The sequence below is a fragment of the Lagenorhynchus albirostris genome, chromosome 4, assembly GCF_949774975.1.
Source record: "Lagenorhynchus albirostris chromosome 4, mLagAlb1.1, whole genome shotgun sequence".
Taxonomy (NCBI): Eukaryota; Metazoa; Chordata; class Mammalia; order Artiodactyla; family Delphinidae; genus Lagenorhynchus; species Lagenorhynchus albirostris.
In genome coordinates this window covers 96,822,052-96,844,716 of record NC_083098.1, presented here as the reverse complement: position 1 = coordinate 96,844,716, position 22,665 = coordinate 96,822,052, and the positions used below count along the sequence as shown (strand labels likewise).

The 22,665-nt window shown below is 35.9% G+C and overlaps 1 protein-coding gene across 4 annotated transcripts in view; it reads left to right on the top strand.

The window, feature by feature from the left end:
- PI4K2B (phosphatidylinositol 4-kinase type 2 beta) overlaps window positions 1-22,665 on the top strand; it is a 32,697-nt gene that overhangs the window by 1,727 nt on the left and 8,305 nt on the right. For 2 of the 4 annotated variants that reach the window (XR_009540370.1, XM_060148411.1), the window contains exons 2-9: window positions 7,339-7,475; window positions 9,254-9,454; window positions 10,071-10,202; window positions 12,017-12,170; window positions 13,920-13,981; window positions 16,256-16,355; window positions 20,262-20,395; window positions 20,983-21,042. Coding sequence is in view for 3 of the 4 variants with exons in the window: in XM_060148411.1 (XP_060004394.1) it covers window positions 7,339-7,475; window positions 9,254-9,454; window positions 10,071-10,202; window positions 12,017-12,170; window positions 13,920-13,981; window positions 16,256-16,355; window positions 20,262-20,395; window positions 20,983-21,042 (980 nt within the window). In the remaining variant the exon portion in view is untranslated. The remainder of the gene's footprint in view (window positions 1-7,338; window positions 7,476-9,253; window positions 9,455-10,070; window positions 10,203-12,016; window positions 12,171-13,919; window positions 13,982-16,255; window positions 16,356-20,261; window positions 20,396-20,982; window positions 21,043-22,665) is intronic. The other 2 variants (XM_060148412.1, XM_060148413.1) reach the window with 1 other exon arrangement.

The window sequence follows — 22,665 nt, the reverse complement described above, 5'->3', positions numbered from 1 at the left end:
AAACAAATATGCATTTGCAATCAAATCACAAATGGATCCACATTCACCCAGCTACATTGATAATATGGGTATATATTACCTAGAAACTGGTCTGTGAAGTAACTAAGATTTGTGCGGCTAGCTTGCCTTTTTCTACCCAAAGTTACCTGTGTAGCTAGATTTTAAAAGAGCCTAAAACCTTAAAAATGCATTTATTCTATGAAGGTGAGGTTTTGTAAACAAATGATATTAAGGCTAGAGAAAGTCAAAGTGGAGATAGAGTACAATATTTGAATACAAATGGATTATTAAAGAGAATTCCAACCTTTTGAATGGCAGTAACTTACTTATATCACAGTTTACAGTTTGCTAAGATCTTTTTTTTTGTATATTTCATTAATTCTCACAATATCACAGCAAGTTAGTTATTTACCCCCATCCTGAGTGTGAAGACTGAAAATGAATGAAAACTGTAATAACTAGTAGTTGATAGAACTTCAGAGGTAAGCCAAGGTCAAGGTCCAGGAAGTGGAAAAGCCAGACTGAACCTAGTTTTTTCATGTCCTACAGTTTTTCCATTTTGCTGTAGATCCCCAAGTGTTATAAAATAATTGTTAACTTTTGTTTACTTATTATGGAGGTCTTATTTTTAATGGATTTAAAAACAGTTTTGAACTGTAAAAACTATTTTTAAAATTTCAAACCATTCTTCTAGAAAGTTCATGATTAATTTAACTAGATGATTAAGTTTAGTTATTTTTTGAGTCCATTAACTTGCTTTGTCCTTTACCATCCAATTTCCATGAAGCCACCTCTCTAGTTCCAAGATATTCTTGCCTTTAGATTAATATTAACATTTATGATGCTTAACTATTTTATGTAAGCAGGAGCTTTATGTACTTTACCCAGTGGAAGAATGTCATATGTCTGTTATCTTTACTTGAACAAGACATGTGACAAAGTCTAGAACCAGCATAAACATAGTGTTGTTGGATCAATGTCAAAAGGATTAGTGGCATTCCTTGTTCCAGTTGTCATTTTAATCAGTGAGTTGAAGAGTAGTAAAGATGATAATAGTTAATACCCACAAAACAGTTAGTACGTGCAGAGGGCATAGTTCTATGTGCTTCACATGTATTAATTTATAACGAACCCTATGGATGTGAGCACTATTTTTTATTTATTTTCATTTTAAGGAAGCACAGAGAGGTGAAGTGAAGGTCCCAGTTAATATAAACCAGAGGCACTTATCAATTTTGTTGGAGAGCCTGGCAATTAGAGAATGGTGTTAGAATTCGCAAAGAGCTTCTAAAGTAAAAGAAAGTGTGTGTTTATAAGCCATTTAATGATTCATGGTGGCTTATAAATGTACGAACAAAATAAAATGATTTAAAAGTAAGGAAGAAATGTGAGAATGGGAAATAAGAGCAATGAAATAAATAAGATGGGGGCCGGAATAAGAGTACACAAAATTAACATCACACACTCGATACAGGCAGGCCACAAATTTGATATTTAAGATTACCGAGCAGCCAACTTGAGAGAAACACAATCACTCTGTCCATAAAGTTAAAACAGACTAGTTATTTGAACCAAAACAAAACTGGCAAAGGATAAACTGTCATGTATTCTCTTGGAGAAGAGATTATATGCTGAGTAATATCTTGGTAATAAAAGTGATGACTTTCACAGGAGTGTTGCTTACAACTTCCCTGAAGTTCATTTCAGTAGAAGTAATTCTAGTGGGTGGTGTTATCAGTATTGCTGGGTCTAGATTCGAGATCCTGATAGTCTGGCTTCATTTAGAGGAAGGTATTAGAAGAGTGGCTATCCCGTGGATCTTGACAATCCTCCAAAGCTGAACTTTTGAAAGGGAGTGAGCAGCAGTGTGTTGGAGATTATTCCTCAACCAATAATTAGAATACACTTATTCTCGTTTTCCATTTATTGCAGAGATCCATCATTCAGCAAATGTTTCAGTGTCTGTGGGGTGCCAGTGGAAATTGAGGCCTTGGGGAAACAGTGGTGGCCAGATATCAAATGGATGTCCAGTCACGAGCCTTGTCCCCATGCAACCTTATAACCTCATGAAGGAAAGGGTCAATTAAAACAAACAGTTCTAACAGAGGATATATGTGCTTGGATGGGGAAAGCCAAGGCTTCCATAGAGCCATACCCTGGATTTAGGGGCCAGGGAAGATTTAGCAGAGGAAATAGCATCCAATTTGAGACTTGAGGATGAATAGCACTGGAACCCCTGAGGGTTCCAGTTTGGGTCAGATCGCCAAACTTGTGAGCCAGCTACTTTTCTTTTTAGAAAATATTCTGGCCAATGGGTAAGATATATTCCCAACCCTTAGGTGAGGAAGAGTTCATTTTGATTTATTTATTTAAAATGAGAGCTTGATAAGTTACCATGCACACTTATATAAAACTAAATATAAGAGGTTATATAAGGGGTTCTCTTAATCCATTTTCAATTTCTGCTTATCAGAGGATCAGCTGTAACCCTTAAGTGTGGTTAAGGGTTTGTTAATAAATAATTCTCAAATTTATTGAGGGTTTACCATGTGCCAGGTACAGTTTTAAGCACTTGGCATATATCACAGGACAAAACAAAGCTCTCTGCCCTCCTGGAACATAGATCATTTTGTTATAGCATTGCAAGGTGATCAGATGAAGTCGAAGGATGGATAAGAATTAGCCATAGAAAGGAAACTTGGCATATATATCAGAACAGCATGGACAAAGTTTCGGAGGGTGGGCTGGATGCCTTGTGGAAAGTGTGGAGTTTGAATAGGACTGGAACTTGACTAGAAGGCCACTGCTTCTTGGAGGAGTGCCAAAGAGAGTATACAGAGATAGAACTCACATGCTCCTCAGAAAATTGGAGTATTTTTTGATACAGGGACAAATAAAAATCTCATAGTTTATTTATTAAAAGGGAGAAAGTAATTTTAACTGAACAAAATTTAAAGAAGATATAGCTAATTAAGCCCTCAGCTATTAAAAATCAAACCAAACAATGACAACAAACCTTCAAACCAAATCTCCATGGCACATTTATCTTGAAGTGTAACTTTAGGGTGTGTTCTCCAAGTTAAACTCGTTGCTAAATACACATTTAGGTAAATAAAATGAAGAAAGTTGTAGAATGTAATTGTGAGTTATGAATCAGAAAAATTACTAAAAAATAATTACTTTGATTTTTAGAATAGTTGATATATAGTCTTTTTTTTTTTTTTTTTTTTTTCCTGGCAGTAGTTAGGTAGGACCAGTTGTCTTTTAAGTGCCTTTCTGGATTGTGATGGTAAATCCAGACCATTTTCAAAGAATGCCAGTTTTCATGTAGGGAGATAATCTCATTTATCCAAAAGAGTTGCTCATTAAAGGGACAAGTTAAAGAAAAAGAGATTGAGAACATCCAGGCTGATTTTTTAGGAATCGTTCTGATCTGATTTTGGTTGAAGCTGAATTATTAAGTATTCAGAGTATGATCCTGGGCTCCATGGGAGTAACAAAGGCAGGTTCTATGATGAACTCATAAAGCTTAACCCATAAAGCAATTTGATAACATCTAATAGTAATGTCAAAGTCTGCACATAGTTCCCAAAAGAATTGCTCAAGTACAGGATGGGAGAGACCAAAAGGGGTCCAAGAGTTTAGCCATTTCAACATGAATTAGTATGACAGGACTCCTAAACAACGATTGTAATACTTGAGTGCTTCTTATTTTGGTATAGTGTCAAGACTGAGAGATATCTCTATTCTCTGCAATGGGTTGCTTGATTCTGGAGACCATATTTTAAAGTGGCACATTGAAAACTGAAGCATGAAACAGGAGGGCAACTCGGAAGCTGAAAAGCCTGAAAATACTTCCATATGGAAGGAGGCGGAGAATAGAGGAGACTTAGGGGAGCATGAAATGATCTTCAGCTATTTGAAGGGCTATCCCTGGGAAGAGAGGAGTAAGTAGACTTTTGTTTTGCTCCAGATGGCAGGTCTGGGACATTGGGTGAAACTACAGGAAACCTATTTCTGAAAAAGAAAGAAGTTTATATTTGTTTTCAAACAAACACAAAAAGTATGGAAAAAGGAGTGATCTGTCTTTGAAAGTGTTTAAACATTGGTCCAGAGACCACCTGCTGGTGATATATTATGGAAAGTACATCAGTACTGTGAGCAAAGTTGAAATAAATAGCTTTTCAAGTTCTTTCTTGTTAAGAGCCCTGATCTAGAAGAAATATCATTTGACTAATGATAATTATTATTGGCATATTCTGCCACACAAATAATACTTCATTTAAATGCTTATGAAGAACCCACTAAATGCCAATCCCTCTTCCAGGTGCTAGGGATGCACAGTGAACAAGAAAGACAAAGTTTCTCCCTTCATTCTTAAGAATTTTCATGGAATAGATCTGGAAATAGTATATCAATTGTATAGACATGACTAAGGTACTTGGATTATTTATTCTTTTAAGTAGGTTAAATATGCCCAAGGGCCCTTTTTGTAGTATTTTTCTCAGCATAAACTTCTAAAAATTAGTAAATAATTGTTTTATTTATGTCTGAATTAAGGAAAATTTTAAATTAAGGAAAGTTTATAGTTTGAATTTTCATAAGATTGACGTGTAATAGCACTTAAATGCCTTTCAGAGTAAAATGTGAATAATTTTTGGCTTGTCTACCACTTTAAATGATTAATTACCATTTAAATGATTAACTCTGCAAGTGTTTATTGAATGCCTTTTATGTTCCAGGAACTATAAAAGTTCTGGGTATATAGCAGTGAGAGAATCCTTGTCTTCTTGGAGCTCACAAAATAAATAAGTTATATAATATGTTAGGTGATAAGTGCTAACCAGAAGAATAAAGTGGAGGTTAGGGGAGATTGGGTAGGGTCTTGGGGGCCAATATAAGAACTTAGAGTTTTTCTTCAAGTGAGATGGAGAACCACTGAGCGGCCCTGTGAGTGAAAGTGCTGAGTCCTAACCACTGGACCACCAGGGAATTCCCTGACTTACGTTTGAAAAGGATTACCATACCTTCACTGTTGAGTGTAGAGAGATCAGTTAGGAGACTCTTGTAACAATCTAGGCTAGAGTTGATAGTGACTTGAATCACATGGAAGGAATGGAGGTGGTAAGAGGTGGTTAGGTTCTGGATATTCATTTAAGGTAGAGCTACACAGCTTGCTGCTGGCTGTGGGGGGGTGAGGGTGTGAGATCATGGATGATTCCAAGGTTTTTTGCAAGAGCACCTAGAAGATTTGGAGTTGCCAGTAACTTAACACAGGGAATACTGGGAGTGAAGCAGTTGAGAGGAAATGAAGAATTGAGTTTGAGGCAGTAAAGTTTGAACTGTCTACTAAACATCCAAATGGAGAAGCTGAGTATAATAGTCTGGGGTTCAGGGCAGAAGTCCAGGCTTGAGATATAAATCAGGGACCCATCAGTGCTGATGAGGGAGAGAAGAGGGCCATGAACTGAACCTGGGCATTCCAAAGTTAAGTGATCAGGGAGATGAAAATGAGCCCACAGAAGACTGAAAAAGAGAAACTAATGAAATGGAAGGACAACTTGGAGAAGTGGCGTCTTGGAAGCCAAGTGAAGAAAGTATTTTCAGGAGGAGGGAGTGACCGACAGGGTGAAATGTTGGTGTTGGTCAAGGAAGATCAGTTCTGAGGTTGGGTTTAGCAATGTGGATGTTACTACGGACCCTGACAAAAATTATATCAGTGGAGTGGTCAGGTCAGAAGCGTGATTGAAATGGGTTCAAAAGAGAGTGGGAGAAGAACAATTGGAGATGGTAACTATAATTATAGAAGTCTTCTGCTATAAAAGGGAGCAAAGAAATGAGGGGGTGTCTAGGGGGACTTTGGAGGCTAAGAGAGATTTAAGATGAGAAAAATTACACCATGCTTTGTATGGTGGTAGAAATGATCCAATAGAGAGGGAAATATTGATACAGGAAAGAATTGCAGAAGAAATGTCCTGGAGTAGTCAGGAAGAGATAGGTCTAGTATACAAAGTGGAGGAGTTGATCTTAGAGCTTGGATCATCCATCTATAGTACTAGGCGGCAGGCAGAGGTTGTGGATGGGTAGATACGGTGCTGAGGGCTGATGATAGTTTTTTCTGCTTGCTTCTCTTTTCTCCTTGAAATAGGAAGATCATCTGCTGAGAGGAAAGAGGTGTTGGGAATTTGAGGAGAGGGGAGGGTATGAGATAGTTGTCCAGAAGAGTGGGAGAGTCTGTGTATTAGGGGAGTCATCCTGGTTTAGGCCGTTATAATGACATACCCTAGCTGGAGTGGCTTAAACAACAGATATTTATTTCTCATCGTTCTGGAGGCTGGGAAATCCAAGATCAGGGTGCCAGCATGATCAGGTTCTTGCTAAGGGCTCTCTTCTTGGCTTGCAGATGGCAACCTTCTCACTGTGTCCTCACATGGCCTAATCCCATCATGGGGTCCCCACCCTCATCTAAACCTAATTACCTACCAAAGACCCCACTCCCTGTATGATCACATTAGGGGTTAAGGCTTCGAGTGTTTTGAGGGACACAAGCATTGAGTCTTTAGCAGGAATGTAGTATGCTCCCATGGCAACATGAAGGGTCCACCTGAGGACTGTGGTGATGAATTTAAGGGGAGACACCAGGCATTGTGTTTATCTAGTCAAGTTTAGCTGTCCAGGCATAGGCATAGTCATAGGCAGACAGTTGGGTTTATCCAGGATTGGGATTTTTTCCAGGTAACCATGATGAGGGGTGGGAGGAGGAGAGTGATTTTTTGATGATTAACCATAATTTATGCTGGCCAAGGAGGGAAGTAGGGACACAAAGTGGGTGAAGACCCTTGAACAGTATATGGTAGATCGGTGCTTTGAACGTCCTAGTGGGATGGAAGAATTTTTGGACTCAGGGTGCCAGAGGGAGTGAACTAGGAAAAATAAAAGATGCCTAAAGTGAAAAGTAGGGAGAGATTGCAGGTATTAGTGATGACAGATCTGAGGTATGACTGCAGTCGGAGGCTGAGCTGGGATGAAGAACAAAAACACTGGGAGGGAGGAGTTCAAGTTAACACAAGGCATTAGTGTGATTATTTCAGTATAGGAGATCTTGTTTTTCACGTGTCATAGCTTGAAGTGGGGTTACAGGAAAAAAAAAAAAAAAAAGCATCAAACCAGCCCAAACAATACTTAATTGCATTTTTCTGTACCTAAATGTTTTAGTGCTAATAATCTAATCCAGTATTACAGGTCCATATTGTGAGCATTCTCAGAGCTGGTCTTTCTTCTTCTTAGCATTCTATTTAACATTGATTTTTCTTAATGCAATAATTGTTGGTTCTTCAGAGTTGAATACATTCTTGGATGATCCAGAATTTGCTGATGTTATATTGAAAGCAGAGCAAGCAATAGAATTTGGAGTTTATCCAGAAAGAATCTCTCAAGGTTCAAGTGGAAGTTACTTCGTGAAGGATCCTAAGAGGGTGAGAATTTCACAGACCTACTATATATAACAGACATTTTGGAAAACACTAATTTAAATGTGAAGTCATTGTGAGTTTCTGAAGATATTTTCCTAATAAATCTGATTACACCTTCTTTTCAGAAATAAAGGTCAGTTTACTATTAACTAAAGCACTCTACTGCTTAAAAATTGAGCTATTCATTGTAAGCCATAGTTTTCTGTATTATTATTATTATTTTATTTATTTTTTTGCGGTACGCGGGCCTCTCACTGTTGTGGCCTCTCCTGTTGCGGAGCACAGGCTCCGGACGCGCAGGCTCAGCGGCCATGGCTCACGGGCCTAGCCGCTCCGCGGCATGTGGGATCTTCCCGGACTGGGGCACGAACCCATGTCCCCTGCATCGGCAGGCGGACTCTCAACCACTGCGCCACCAGGGAAGCCCCTGTTTTATTATTTTAATATTTGGTTTCAAGTATTTATTGAATATTCACATTTAGCTGTAGATTCGTTGGGTTTATATTCACAAGTCCTTACCGTACAGTAACCAAGCAGAGTTTTATTTTACCCTCAGAATATTTTTTCCAGCATTGTACCAGAGAAGGAGCCTGGGCAGTCTGAAGTTTGAAGGCGTTGGAATGTGACAAAGTGAAATGAACCAAAGTATAATTCTAAGGCAGAAAAGAGAAGTTGATATGGGACTTTGTTCCACTTAGTCTAGAATTTTTCAAAAATCTGTATTATTTCTGAAAGCTTTCTGAGTGATGCATAGCCAGCATTCTCTTTTTCAGGAGGAAAAAAGATTATAATTCCACCCAAATATTTTTTGCAAAGACTGAAGTTATATTTTAAAACATAGGCTTTTTTGAGATTTAAATATATATATGTAGGTAATGTCAATCTCTCTATCTTTATTCCAAGCTTGATTTCTTAATTTGTTCTTGACTTTTTTATTAGTGACTCAGACTTTATTGCACTATAAGACAGTTATATACATATAGTAAGATTTTTATTTCTTGTTTAAGGATAATTCAGCTTCTAAGTTTAATATTAATGTATTTTATCAGACCAGTAATAATGATTATAGACTTTTAGACATACATGAGCAATTTTTTTTAAGAGGAGAGAATTTATTTAAAAATTGGTTCATAAAGAAATAACTGAAAAAAAATTTAAGGTAGGAGAATCTGACAGCATAGATGTCACTATATCCTATCATTTCCTTTGTATCTTAGAGATGACTTTTTGTCATTGGATTTATTCATTTAACAGATGCTTGAATGTCTACTGTGTACCAGGTACACAGTACTTAGGATATAGCCCTAACAGAGAAAGTGCCTGCCCTTTTAGAATACACATCTACTGGGAAAGTAGACAATAAATAAACATAGAATTGGGGTATTTAATAGATATTGAATAATAACACTGTTTGACCTAGGTCAGTGGTTTTCAAACATTTTAAAATCAGTGGAACCCCTTCTTAACTAGGAAGTCCAGTACATAAAATGGGTGAAATCAGTGGATGGGGTCTTAGAGCCCTGCCCTCTCCTCTTCTCTCACCTTCCCTAGAATTTCTCAGAGCACGGTTTGAAAACCATTAGCCCAAAGGATTATTGATTTTAGATTGTTGAATGAGAATGCGTATAAAACTGTTATTGGTATTAAACCTCTTAATAGTTAAGAGTGATGCCCAAATTTGTGGTGGGAAGAAGTAGAAAATGATCAGAATGCGTTTTATGGATTATGATCTCTCTGTCTTAAAAGTCTAATAAAATTTCTCCTTTTTTTTTCCCCTATAGAACATTATTGGTGTGTTTAAACCCAAATCGGAAGAGCCTTATGGTCACCTGAATCCAAAATGGACCAAATACGTCCATAAGGTCTGCTGCCCTTGCTGCTTCGGCAGAGGCTGCCTGCTTCCTAATCAGGGATACCTTTCCGAAGCTGGCGCCTCCCTTGTGGATGAAAAGCTCCATCTGGGCATTGTACCAAAAACAAGGGTAAAGCAGAAATTGTTTTTAATCATGTACTTCTCATTTACAGCCCACTTCTCTGTGAACACTTTAGTATTATTCGTAATGCCAGAGCCTAAAGTTGAGCCCCTTTTTTTGTAATCCAGAGTCACAAATGACTAGTAAATTGATTCTAGTGTAGATCCACAAAGTATCCAAGGGAGTATCTCTTGCTCAGGTGAGCTGAGATGATGCTGACGTAAAGAGGAGAAAGAACGAGCATTTAGAAAGCAGAAAAACATCTAGAAATTCTTTTGAAGGTAGAGATAACTGATATGCTCAGAAAACTGCTATCTTTCTGACCTTTATACATTTTTACTTGAAGTTCTACCGGAAATGTTCATTCCTAATTCTACATTTCAAGACTATTACTTCTTTCTTCCACTGGCCAATTTTAGCTGCCTCTCTCAGAAAGAAATACATGTGTGCCATTTAACCAACTTTGCCAAATCCCTTAGCCTTTCTATTTTAGATTCTCAGGAGCATTTAGTATAGTGTTAAACTTTGCTAATTTACAGCATTAGAGTGAGTTCCATGGTGTATGTGAATAGAAATACTATAATGCAAATTCTAATAGCCATTTTTTTTAACTGTACGTCTCTAGGTGGTTTGGCTCGTCAGTGAGACATTTAACTACAGTGCAATTGACCGTGCAAAATCTAGAGGCAAAAAGTATGCTTTAGAGAAAGTGCCAAAAGTAGGTAGAAAATTTCATCGGATAGGACTTCCTCCTAAGGTAAGTTACTGCGATGCGCTTTTTTTGGGACGAAGTTCATCACATATTACCTGAGCTCTGTGCGCTAGGCACTGTGCTGTGGACTGTGGATATGTATTAGTAAAACCGGTTTTCTCATCTTCAACAGCTTATAGTAACAAGCAGTCTCAACGCAATATGATAAAGCTGTTGAGGATGGTTAAGTGCAGGGAGCTCAGAGAGGGTAGAGGAGGGATATTTAACCCACTTTGGAGGGCTAGGGAATTGCCAAGAGGAGGCTGCACCTAAGGCTTTATAAAGTAATGGCTGAAAGTGCAGGCTGAGAATTAGACCTACGTTTTATTCCAACCCTCTCCACCAGTTAGCTCTGAGACCTTGGGCAAGTCCCTTACTCTCCAAGCCCCAGTTTCTGTAAAACGAGGCTAATAAAAAACTACCTCTTCGGGTTGTGAGAATAAAATGGAAAAATATATGTCAAGTACTTGATACAGTACCTGGCACATAGTAAACGATAGTAGCCGAGTTTACTCAATACATACTAGATTTTGTTTTTTCTTATCACTTTTAAATAAACCTAAGGGATGATTAGCAACTAGCTAAGCAAGGGTAGGGAGGGTTAATGGGAAAAACATTCTAGAAAAAAGCAGTAGACTTTATTATTATTATTTTTAAATTATATTTAACCTGCAATTTTGTTGTTTTGTTGTTGCTATGCATTTATCTATATAAAAGAATTTGAATAGAAATGCATGGTTATCCTAACTTGTCTTTAGTATTGTACTCCAAGTAAGCAGGAAGTTTTGAAAAAATTTACAAGGCCTGTTACTCCTTGCATATGCTGAAATAGGTGTGACTAAAGAAGGATATTATTTCTGTATTTATGACTACTAGGACTTCATTATGAGTGCTTTAGAGAAAACATTTAGGAAATCATTAAAATTTCATGCCAACAAGAACATAAAGTGTTAAGATAAGTGATAGATTTCTTTTTTTTGGCTGCACTGCCCAGCATGTGGGATCTTAGTTCCTGGACCAGGAAGCCAGCCTGGGCCCTCGGCAGTGAAAGCGTGGAGTCCTAAATAGGTTTTCTTTGTAGTGATTTGTTTGTAAATATTTATGAGGCCAGCTACGTTACCCATTACCTACGTGTCCTGTGCTATTTAAATTTGTATTTCCGTCTTTAAAAACTTGTTTAACATTAACAACTAGTAATTTTAGCGATAGAAAACTTTATAAAATAGACATATCTTCAAGGAAAGGACTTTTTAAAAAAACCACTATAGAGGTTGTGATTCATTGGTTACTTCTTTAAAATTTATGACAGGATCTTTAAGCTACATAGTCAAAGAATTCATTCTTCTATAAAAATAAAGTCATTTTCTGTATCTTATGTTGTAAAAAGAATCCTGAAGTATTTTTTCAGTAAGATAAAATTATACTATTATTAAATAAATAACCAGGATAGGTGTAAAATTTGGTCTTCAAAATTAACTTCATGTTAATGAATATTTTTAGAAAACAGCATTCTTGTTGAGAATATCACCTTAACGGCACATGTGTATTTTGTTTTTTAGTTATCCTAAAATAGCTGCTATGCTCCTTGAAAGTCTAGGATTGAGCATTTTTTATTTGCTATGTATTCTTTATGTGATTATTTTAAATTAGTGTATAAAAATAGTTTTCTTGATAAATGTGGCTTATCTAAATTAGTGTTAACTTCGATTTTTCTTATTGTGTTCATGTAAAGTATTTTATGACAATACTGCTGAGAACTTTAAAAAGTAGTCTCTTTGTTCTTATATTTTCTTTTCTAACTATAATTCTTAAAATTATAGATTGGTTCCTTTCAGTTATTTGTTGAAGGTTACAAGGAGGCTGAATATTGGCTTAGGAAATTTGAAGCTGACCCTTTGACTGAGAATATTAGAAAACAATTTCAGTCACAGTTTGAAAGATTAGTTATTTTGGATTACCTCATCAGAAATACAGGTACTGAAGTTCTCTCATTTGTTCACTCAAATCTTGTTAACTTTCAAATTGTATTCAACTCTTGTTTATTCAAATCAAAGACATAAAATTTTGCTGCAGTAGTCTTGAGGCCACTTTTTTTTTTTTTTTTTTTTTTGGCGGTACGCGGGCCTCACACTGTTGTGGCCTCTCCCGTCACCGAGCACAGGCTCCAGACGCGCAGGCTCAGCGGCCATGGCTCAGGGGCCCAGCCGCTCCGCGGCATGTGGGATCTTCCTGGACTGGAGCACGAACCTGTGACCCCTGCATCGGCAGGCGGACTCTCAACCACTGCGCCACCAGGGAAGCCCTGAGGCCACTTTTTCTTTCCGTTCCTTAGAAAACAGAGGTGTAGTACCAACTCTCCCAGGCAGAATTAATCTCGTACTGGATATTCTGACTCAGAGCAGGCTCCTGCCCCGGTGATAGCAATCAGTTCCTATCCCTCGGGAGAGGGGAGTTTCTTGGCAACAGGACAAAGCCTGTTGGAAATTGGAAATGTTGTAACATCTTATGGAAAAACCCGAACAAACTTTTTGGCCAACATAATAGATAATCTGCGACAGTGGTTCCCTGGACTGTCAGGGTCAGTATTATATGGACATTTGTTACAAATGCAGTTCTGGGAGCCCAGCCCAGACCTGCTGAATGTGAGGCCAGCAGTTTGTGTTTTTAATAAATCCTCCAGGTAATTCTCATGCACCCTGAAGCTTAAGAACCACTGGTTCAAAATCTTTGCTCATTTATATTAGTTTCTGGAGAAGCATTATGTACCTTTTTATATTTACCTTTATTAAATCATATGGTCTTAAGTTAATGTTAAAATTACTGTAGAATCCAATGGAATATTACTCAGCCATGAAAAAGAATGAGATATTGCCATTTGCAGCAATATGGATGGACCCAGAGAATATTATACTTAGTGAAGTAAATCATACAGAGAAAGACAAAAATAATATTATATCACTTATATGTGGAATCCAAAAAAATAGTACAAATGAAGCTACATACGAAACAGAAACAGACTCACAGACATAGAAAACAAATTTACGGTTACCTAAGGGGAGAGGGAAGGAAGGAGGGATAAATTAGGAGTATGGGATTAACAGGTACAAACTACCACACATAAAACAGATAAGCAACAAGGATTTACTGTATAGCATAGGGAATTATATTCAATATCTTGTAATAACCCATAATGGAAAATAATGTGAAAAAAATATGTATATATAACTGAATCAGTGCTGTACACCTCAAACTAACACAATATTGCGAATCGACTATAGTTCAATTTTTTTAAAAATTAGTGTAGAATCTAGAATACTCCTATAGAGACATTAGGTAAGAGCCTATCCAGGAATTTGCCTGGAAATGGGGGTAGATGCTTTTTTTCCCAAGGTGAAGAGAAATTATCCTTTTTAATAACCTTGGTTTAAGAGTTCTTGACAGTAATTGTACCTACCACAGAGTGGTTTTAAGAATTCAGTGAACTAATACATGTTAAGCACTTACAACAATGTCTGGCACAGAGTAAATCTCAATGAATGTTAGCTAACATTTATGAGTATTTTTAGTCTGTATGTGTTAAATTGGAGCCTTTAATATGTCCATATGCTACAGATAAAAAATAAAGGTCTCAAAAAGTGATGACTAAATTTTTCCCTTTGGTATTAAACTATGATATCCATAAAAAAATGAAGTAACAGATTTTTTGTTTGTTTGTTTTGAAAGACAGGGGAAATGATAACTGGTTAATCAGATATGAAAACCAGAAACAAGAAGATGAAATTACGGTAAGGAGATTTTAATATATATATACACATACACACACTATCAATTTCTGTAAAATATTCCTTGATGTTAAGTTATTTTTCATCACATCCTCTCCTTCACCTAGATCCTTGGTTTTTATCTCCTTTTTCTGTTTTTATCCTCTTTTTTCTTTCCTTCACCTGTTTACATTGTATTTTTTATTCTATTTTCAAAACCTCTGTGCAGTTTTATTTTTTATGTTGTATTAGTATAGAAGAATGATATCAGCTTAGTACTTTTTTTTTTTTCTTTTTGCGACACGCGGGCCTCTCACTGTTGTGGCCTCTCCCATTGCGGAGCACAGGCTCCAGACGCGCAGGCTCAGCGGCCATGGCTCACGGGCCCAGCCACTCCGCGGCATGTGGGATCTTCCCGGACCGGGGCACGAACCCGTGTCCCCCTGCATCGGCAGGTGGACTCTCAACCGCTGTGCCACCAGGGAAGCCCAGCTCAGTACTTTTTTTAGGGCTTTGGAAATTTGTTGTATAACCACCATATTTATTTTGCTTTTATGTAATAAAGAAAGGCTTCTAGTATTTTTTATATTTTACTAATTCACTTCTTTCTGAGCCTTATGACTCAGGATTAGGTAATACAGAATTACCCAATTAAAATGGAACCTATGTGCTTTACCTGTGAATTATAGCCATTGAACTTAAAAAAATATACTTCTAATGCTTATAAGAAGCTGGTTTTCATGTACATAATAGACTGTGAAGACCCTTAACACTATCAGAATGATAGATTTTAGATCCATTCCTATCAACTTTGACTACCCAAGTTCAAATTTTAGATATTTACGTGAGAGACATTTTCAGAATAATTTTACTAGTTTAAATCAGTTTATACATTTAAGAAAGTTTTAACCGATTAAAAATAAATTTCTCTAATGTTTACAGTCTGTGTATTCTCATCACTTAAAGCTGTTGCATAACTTTAAAAGTTTGTAGTTTTCCGTGTTCATCAAAGAAATTTAAAATTACATATTCATAGTACTCAGCAATAAAAAAAGAATGAGCTTGATATACGCAATAATGTGAATGAATTTCAAAATCCTGCCAAGTGAAAGAAGCTACACAAAATGGAAGATACTGTCTGATTCCTTTTATATAAAAATCTAGAATGTTCAAACTAATCCCTAGGGACAGAAAGCAGGCCATGGTTGCCTGGGGTGGGGTAGAGGGAGGGAGGGGACTGCTAAGGGACACAAGGAAACTTCTGGGTGGTTTCACATCTGTCAGTGCTTGTCAAATTGTACACTTTAATATGTAAAGTTTATTGTGTGTAAATTATACCTCATAAAGTTGTAAATAGAAAAAAATGATAGAAATAAAAATAAATGGCAGTTATAGCAGAAATGGGTTTTAAAATACACATATAAAAATATTCATATTTATAACAGTTCCTAAATATATTTTATTGGTATATCTTAAGCAATTGGATTTTACTGAAAACCTTATTCTTTTGCTCTTAAGTATTTTGTGCATTTTCATCGAGATATTTGATATAAACTAACAGGAACAAACCTGGCATATATCACTTGGACCTTCACTCTAATACTTTCAATTTAAAATTTATCTTTTTCACGTCTTGTTATTTTATCTAGGCCACTTAATAATGGCAACCCTCTATTTTTTGATAATAGGAAGTACTGTTTAACATGAAAAGTCTCTTGTCCCTGAGGTCTTCGTTTCCCTTACAGAAGAATGGAGAAGTTAGGAATGGCCTACATTCTGTAATCAAGAGTATCTTGAAGTTCCTTCTACTGGACCTTATTATATTTAGCTATGGTCATTGAGGAGTTTTATTTAGAAGCGTTTTGTATTTGAACTAATTATTTCTATGAGACCGTAGGAAAGACTTGATTTTAATAAGGTAACTTTAAGTTGTTATCTTAAAAATATCAATATTTTGCAAATACCATACATTTAAGCAATGTATCTAACAATAAATTATCCCGAAGTACACTTTTTAAAGTCTTGATAATTCCAAGCCCTCTTCCCCAAAGAGGAAAAAAATGAAACTATTAATGCATGAATTTGTAATACCAAATTTAAACAAAAATAGTGATTATGAAGTTTTTACTGATTCTTAAGAGTCTCTTCCCTTAAAGGGTAAATTGGTACCTTCTGGCAACTTTATTTTTATAAGCTCTTCAGATAAAATGTCTTTAAACCTCAATAATTGTTATAAATTATCTTTTGGAAATATGCATATAAATTTTTTTATCAACAGACTATTTTTCTGCCCTTCAGGAAACAAAATGGACTGATGATAAAGAAACGCTTATTAAAATAGCTGCAATTGATAATGGTCTAGCATTTCCTTTTAAACATCCTGATGAGTGGAGAGCATGTGAGTATTTAGAACTTTCCATAGATTCTATAGTTACCCCTTTTCCAGAATAAGAAGGGAATGAAATTTATGGATATCACAATAGCAGAGGAAAAACTGGGTGAAATACAGTCGTTCATCAGGGCTCAGTTCTAGGCACTAGGGATGCAAAGATGTGTACTACGCTCTGTGGGTCTTGCCATGTATTGTTTGCTTATTTTTGGATAACTGTCTGATTTTGATTTTTTGGCTTGTATTAGCCTTGTAAAATAAGTTTGATAGCTTTCCAGTTTTTAAATGTATGTAATATGGGAATTATCTATTTTAATATTTTGGTAGAATTTTATTTTCATATTTGGGTAGTATTCACTTCTAAAACAATTTAGGCTTACCTCCCCGTTTTCTAGTTAGTAGTGGCTTAACTGTCTTACCAGTCTCTTCTACAGTTAATGGTCAGGTTTTCTACGTCTTCTTGAGCCAGTTTTAGACGTTGCTATTTTGCTTTAAATTATCCATGTTATCTTGAGTTGTCATTTATGCGTATAAGTGTTTTAAAGAATTCTCTTATAATTTAAGAAATCCCCTCTGTGCATATTAAATATTTAGGGGTGAAATTAAATGGAATTTGCTTTAAAATACTTAGGGGGAGGAAAAACAAGGATAGATGAAACAAATTTTATAAGAAATTTGGGAATAATTGAATTAGGTTATTCAGAATATGGGAATTCATTGTACTAGTTTTTAAAATTTTTGTGTATGTTTGAAATATATGTAATAAATTTAAAAAATAATCTCTGTATCTATGACTATGCCTCTTTTAAATTCCTACTGCTTATTGGATTTTTTTTCACTAGACTTGCCCAAGATTGTCTGTTGTAAAGCATTGACCCATATATATAATATATATGATTATATATAAATATAATATACAAAAAATATATACATAATTATATAAATATATTTTATATATATATATTTTTTGCTTTTATCAGGTAATTGACCTTCTGTTGATCAGGTTTCCAGTTTGTTTATTTGCTTTTTCTTTTTCATAATTTATGTTTTCCATTATTATTTTCTTCTGTTGTGTTCGTGCTATTTTATTTCCCTATATTTTTTTTTTCTAGGTATCATTTGGCTAAAGCACAGATTGGTTAGGTGTTGCATTGTTGTTCTGCTTTTACATATTCATACTTTCCGATTTTATTTTTGACAGGAATAATTTAGAAGTATTTTGTTTGGTTTTAACTTTCTAGGGCAGTTGATTAAAAAAACTGTCCATTGTTATTTTCAAGTTTTATTGCTTTGTGATCTGTGAATGTTAACTGTGTGAATTCTGCTCTTTGAAATTTTTTAGTAATTCTTTTGTAACTTCATATATGGCCAGTTTGAAGGACTGTATTTGAGAAGAATGCGGTTAGGCACAAAGTTCTGTGTCTGTCTACTAATGAAAGCTTGTTAGTCAAATCATATTCTTGATATATTTTTTGACCACTTGATCTGTTAATTTTTGAGAGACAAAGTTCACTGTGATTGTAATTTTGTCAGTTTCTTTTTGCATTTCTTTGCGTTTCTTGCTTTGTATTTCACACACAAAGGCCTGGCGTTTTATCTTGCCGTTGGCTTGTTCTTTTTATTAGTGTAAAATATATCCCACTTTATCCCTCGCAGTGTTTTTTTGGCATTTCTTATTTCATCTGTTGTAACATTGCTGTACCTCGTTTCTTTTTATTAGTATTTACCTGTATTATTCTATACTTTTATTTTCAACTTTCATTATTTTGATATGACATATGAACAGCTCTTAGCTGAATTTTTTTTTTACCCAATCTGAGATCCTTTTAACTGGTACACTTAACTCTGTAGTTTGTCTCAATAAACTACTGATGTGTTTGAACTTTTCCTGCCATCTTTTTTTTTTTTTTCTATGTACCATGAATTTCAATTTTTTCTTTTTTTCCTTCCTATCTTTGGTTGAACTGACTTGAGAGGTCTTTGTTCTATTTTTTTTTTTCCTCTAATGGTTTGGAATCTATATGCAAATTGTATTTTAAAAGTGTCAAGTTTAAGATGCCTACAGTACACCTGGAAAATTTTACCAAACACACAGTTGGGGATTAAGGGTCTAGAACTTGAAAGATTAATTGGTATTGAGGATGTCATTTTTAAACTGTCACCTTGGTAAGTGGAAGCCGTGGTGGTATTGCTATCACCTGGGAAAATCATGGTGAACAAATGCCACCACTAGGACAATGTGAGGTACGTAGGTACTCAATAAATGTTTCATGAATATTTAGTAGATGAAGGAGAGGAAGGACTAAGTATAGAATCTGGGAATGGTGACATTGAAAATGAGAGGAAAAGCCAGCAAACAAGAGAAATGGCTTAAAAGACAGAAGGTAAAGTTTGAGAGTGTGGTATCTCCAAAACCACATAGAAGAGAATTTCAGAGGGAGATGATAGAGAACAGTGCTGCTTGCTGCAAAGACACATGAAGTAGAATGAGGGCTGAAGATGGGCTTTTGGAGAAACCCTTATGAGATGACTGGTGATCTTAGGGGAGAGTTTGAATGGTGATAGTAGAAGTTGAGGGATAGGGATTGGAAGTAGAGGCAGGCATAGAATCAGGGCTTTTCTTTTATATAATTGGTCAGGGAAAGGTCAAAGGGAAATTGGACATAGCTTCAGAGATGTAGGCCACAGGAAAGGCTTTCTTTGGAATGGACTACTTCCCACAGTGTTCAAAGAGGTAGATAAAAGAGAATTCAGAAGGAATGACTCTAAAGGCAGAGTGTTTTCCTCAGGGCTTTCTACATGGTAGGAGCTGGAGGTTCGCATTGGTTGTACCCACTGGAGTTCTGTGGGTGATCATATTCTCATAAGCCTTACATTTTCTTGCATGAATCTGAATATGTACCCTATCTAGACAATCTCACTACGTTACAAATCTTTCTAGTCCTGGCACTGTGTATATTTAATGGTCTTCTCGGGAGAGAACTAGAGTTAGCCCAGAATCATGGATCTTTTATCCCTCAAAGCCAATTACCTGTTTACCTAGTAATGATTTAAAATTTTGGAACATCATACACACACATATACAAATATGAGTGGTCAGTTCCTGATAATTTATGGCTGAAAAGGCAGGGAGACCTCGGCCATGGTATCTGGGGCTGTGAACAAATTATAGATACCCCTCAGTTTCCAAACACAGGAACCAGAGATTCATATATATATATATATATATATATATATATATATGTTTTTTTGTTTTTTGCGGTACGCGGGCCTCTCACTGTTGCGGCCTCTCCCGTTGCAGAGCACAGGCTCCGGACGCGCAGGCTCAGCGGCCATGGCTCACGGGCCCAGCCGCTCCGCGGCATATGGGATCTTCCCAGACCGGGGCACGAACCTGTGTCCCCTGCATCGGCAGGCGGACTCTCAACCACTGCACCACCAGGGAAGCCCCAGATATATTTTTTGATATAGGGCTGTTTGAGATAGATTCATTATCAAAACTCTTACTGTTTCCAATTTAAAACTCAGAAACCTAACCAGTTCAGGTAATACCTTACTGTGCTTTACCATCTGAATTAACCATCCAAACTTAGAAATCTGAATAATTTAGATGGCAAAAACTAATTGTTCTCTCTGATACCTCCTTTCTCCTTTTTTTTTTTTTAACATCTTTATTGGAGTATAATTGCTTTACAGTGGTGTGTTTGTTTCTGCTTTATAACAAAGTGAATCAGCTATACATATATCCCTATATCTCCTCCCTCTTGTGTCTCCCTCCCACCCTCCCTATCCCACCCCTCTAGGTCTCCTGTCTTTTTTTTTAGCCTAGGAACTGTAGGGGAAAAACAGGGTAAATTTAGGTCTAAATAAACCACTTCCCCTCACTGATAAGAATACTTTTTTTTTTTTTTTTAGATCCATTTCACTGGGCTTGGCTTCCTCAAGCAAAAGTTCCTTTTTCTGAAGAAATAAGAAATTTAGTTCTACCACATATTTCTGACATGAACTTTGTGCAAGATTTATGTGAAGATCTTTATGAACTTTTTAAGGTAAATAAGTTTTTAGTTTTAATTATTGCAGAAAATGAAATAGAGATTTTCTTAATAGAGTTGATTTGCAGTTTACTGCTTCTGGTATCACTGCTTGCAGTAGAACCTGACATAACAGAAAGGAATTAGCAGTTTTACTTTATGGGAGCATAAGTTTGTGAAGTTACACTATGAGTATTCTTTGAAGTGAAACTACATTATAATTTGAGAAGTTGTTTGCTTCAAAAGTTGAATTTTTACAAAATTACTCTGAATTATAATAAATGTTTGGTGATCTGCTATGATTCAATTTTCTTTTTAAAAAAACCTAAACCCATTGGCTGGAAAGTCATTTTAAATCCTTTCTGCAACAAGTTGGAGTATAACTACACTGTTTATACGAAATACATACGAAAATGTATTTCGTATAAATGAGGAATACGAAAATACATCAATTAAAAATAATCTTTTCATGCTATTTTTTTCTATTAGGAATGCTTTCTAATGACCTTATGTGCTGAGTTGAAGAGTTCATTGGTTTTCTTTTTTTTTTTTAAAGATCCTGATTTTTAGAATTGTAGTAATGTTTTCTTTCCTTTTTGTGATAGACTGACAGAAGATTTGACAAAGCCACTTTTGAAAGGCAGATGTCTGTGATGAGGGGTCAGGTAGGTCACCTTTTTAAGATCTTGTTCATTAAGGAAAAACTCTCTCTTTGAAACAGTAGTCAACTTTTTTTTTCCATTGTGACCCAAAGATGCAGCTCTCAACACTGTCCTTTATTCTGAACCAAAGTAGCTCAGATGATTAGAAATGAAGTTGATTTCAATACTCTTTTTTTCTCTTTTGTCTTCTGTATTAGATTTTTTTCACCTTGTTGTGTATTGTTTAGTTAGCCAGTTTCCTCCTACTGCTACTTCTTGTCCTCATTTTGATAACTGGTTTCCTGAGTGTTGGTATCGTCTTCCTCCTCAAATCCACTTGCTTGAATGTTTCAATACCAAGTTCTGTTTCCTGTTGATTATTTTCCTCATAAAATATGTTTGGCCTTTGCTAGAGCAGTCAGTAAATAACCATGTCACCATGGTTGAGCACCAATTAGGACATAAAAGTACTAGTTGTAACTCAGTCCTCTCACTCCTTTTCACTTCCTTTCATTAGCAATACAGGGTATCAATTACATCTGCTGGTGTGGACCTGCAGGCTGGGCTGACCTACAGGTGATGTCTGGTTCTTCTAGTCTACTAATAGTATTTAGATTCCAAAAGGAAGACTTGAAATGAAAATAAACTATAGGGTAAACATTGTCTTTTAGTGACTTACTAATTAACTTTTTCTTCCTAAAATATGCATTTCATTTAAGGTAGCTGTTTGCTGCATACCTGTGACAAAGAAGACAAGTCTAAGTTTTGCCCTATTTATTATATAACATTAACAAATAGATATAGTTAAATTAGATAACTGTGTATTCATCATGTATTTATTGACAGAACCAGAGCCAGAAACTGTCCTAATGATTGAGATAAAGCAGTGAGTAAAAACCAAGTTCCTACTCCGATGGAGCTCTTGCTTCTGATGAGGCTGGGGGTCAGGAAAAGGGACAGATTATTAGTATATACATCTCTCTGTGTTCTCTTGCGCTTATACAGTGCTTTGCTGGAGTCATACGTTTTAAATAGTAAGTGAAATGGCCGGAGAAGCAGGCTAGAGCCAGATTCTGAAGGGCCTTAAGTGCCGGGTATAGACTCCACATGGAAGGGATTGGAGCAGTTGTGATAACCCAAGTGCCCATCAACAGATGATTGGCTTAGAATACAGTGGAATATTACTCAGCCATAAAAAAGAATGAAATATTGCCATTTGCAGCAACATGGATAGACCTAAAGAATATTATACTTAATGAAATAAGTCAGCAAAAGACAAAACTTTGATTATCACTTATATGTGAAATCTAAAAAATAATACAAATGAATTTATATACAAAACAGAAACAGATCCACAGACATAGAAAACAAATTTATGATTACCAAAGGGGAGAGGGAGAGGGGAGAGACAAATTAGGAGTATGGGATTAACAAACTACTGTACATAAAATAGATAATCAACAAGGATGTACTGTATAGCACAGGGAATTATACCCAATATCTTGTAATAACGTTTAATGGAGTATAATCTGCAAAAAAAAAAAAAGAATCCCTAAGCTATACACCTGAAACTAATGCAATATATTTTAAATCAACTATACTTCAATTTTTAAACAAGGACTGTGGTAATGACTAAGTTGTCCATTT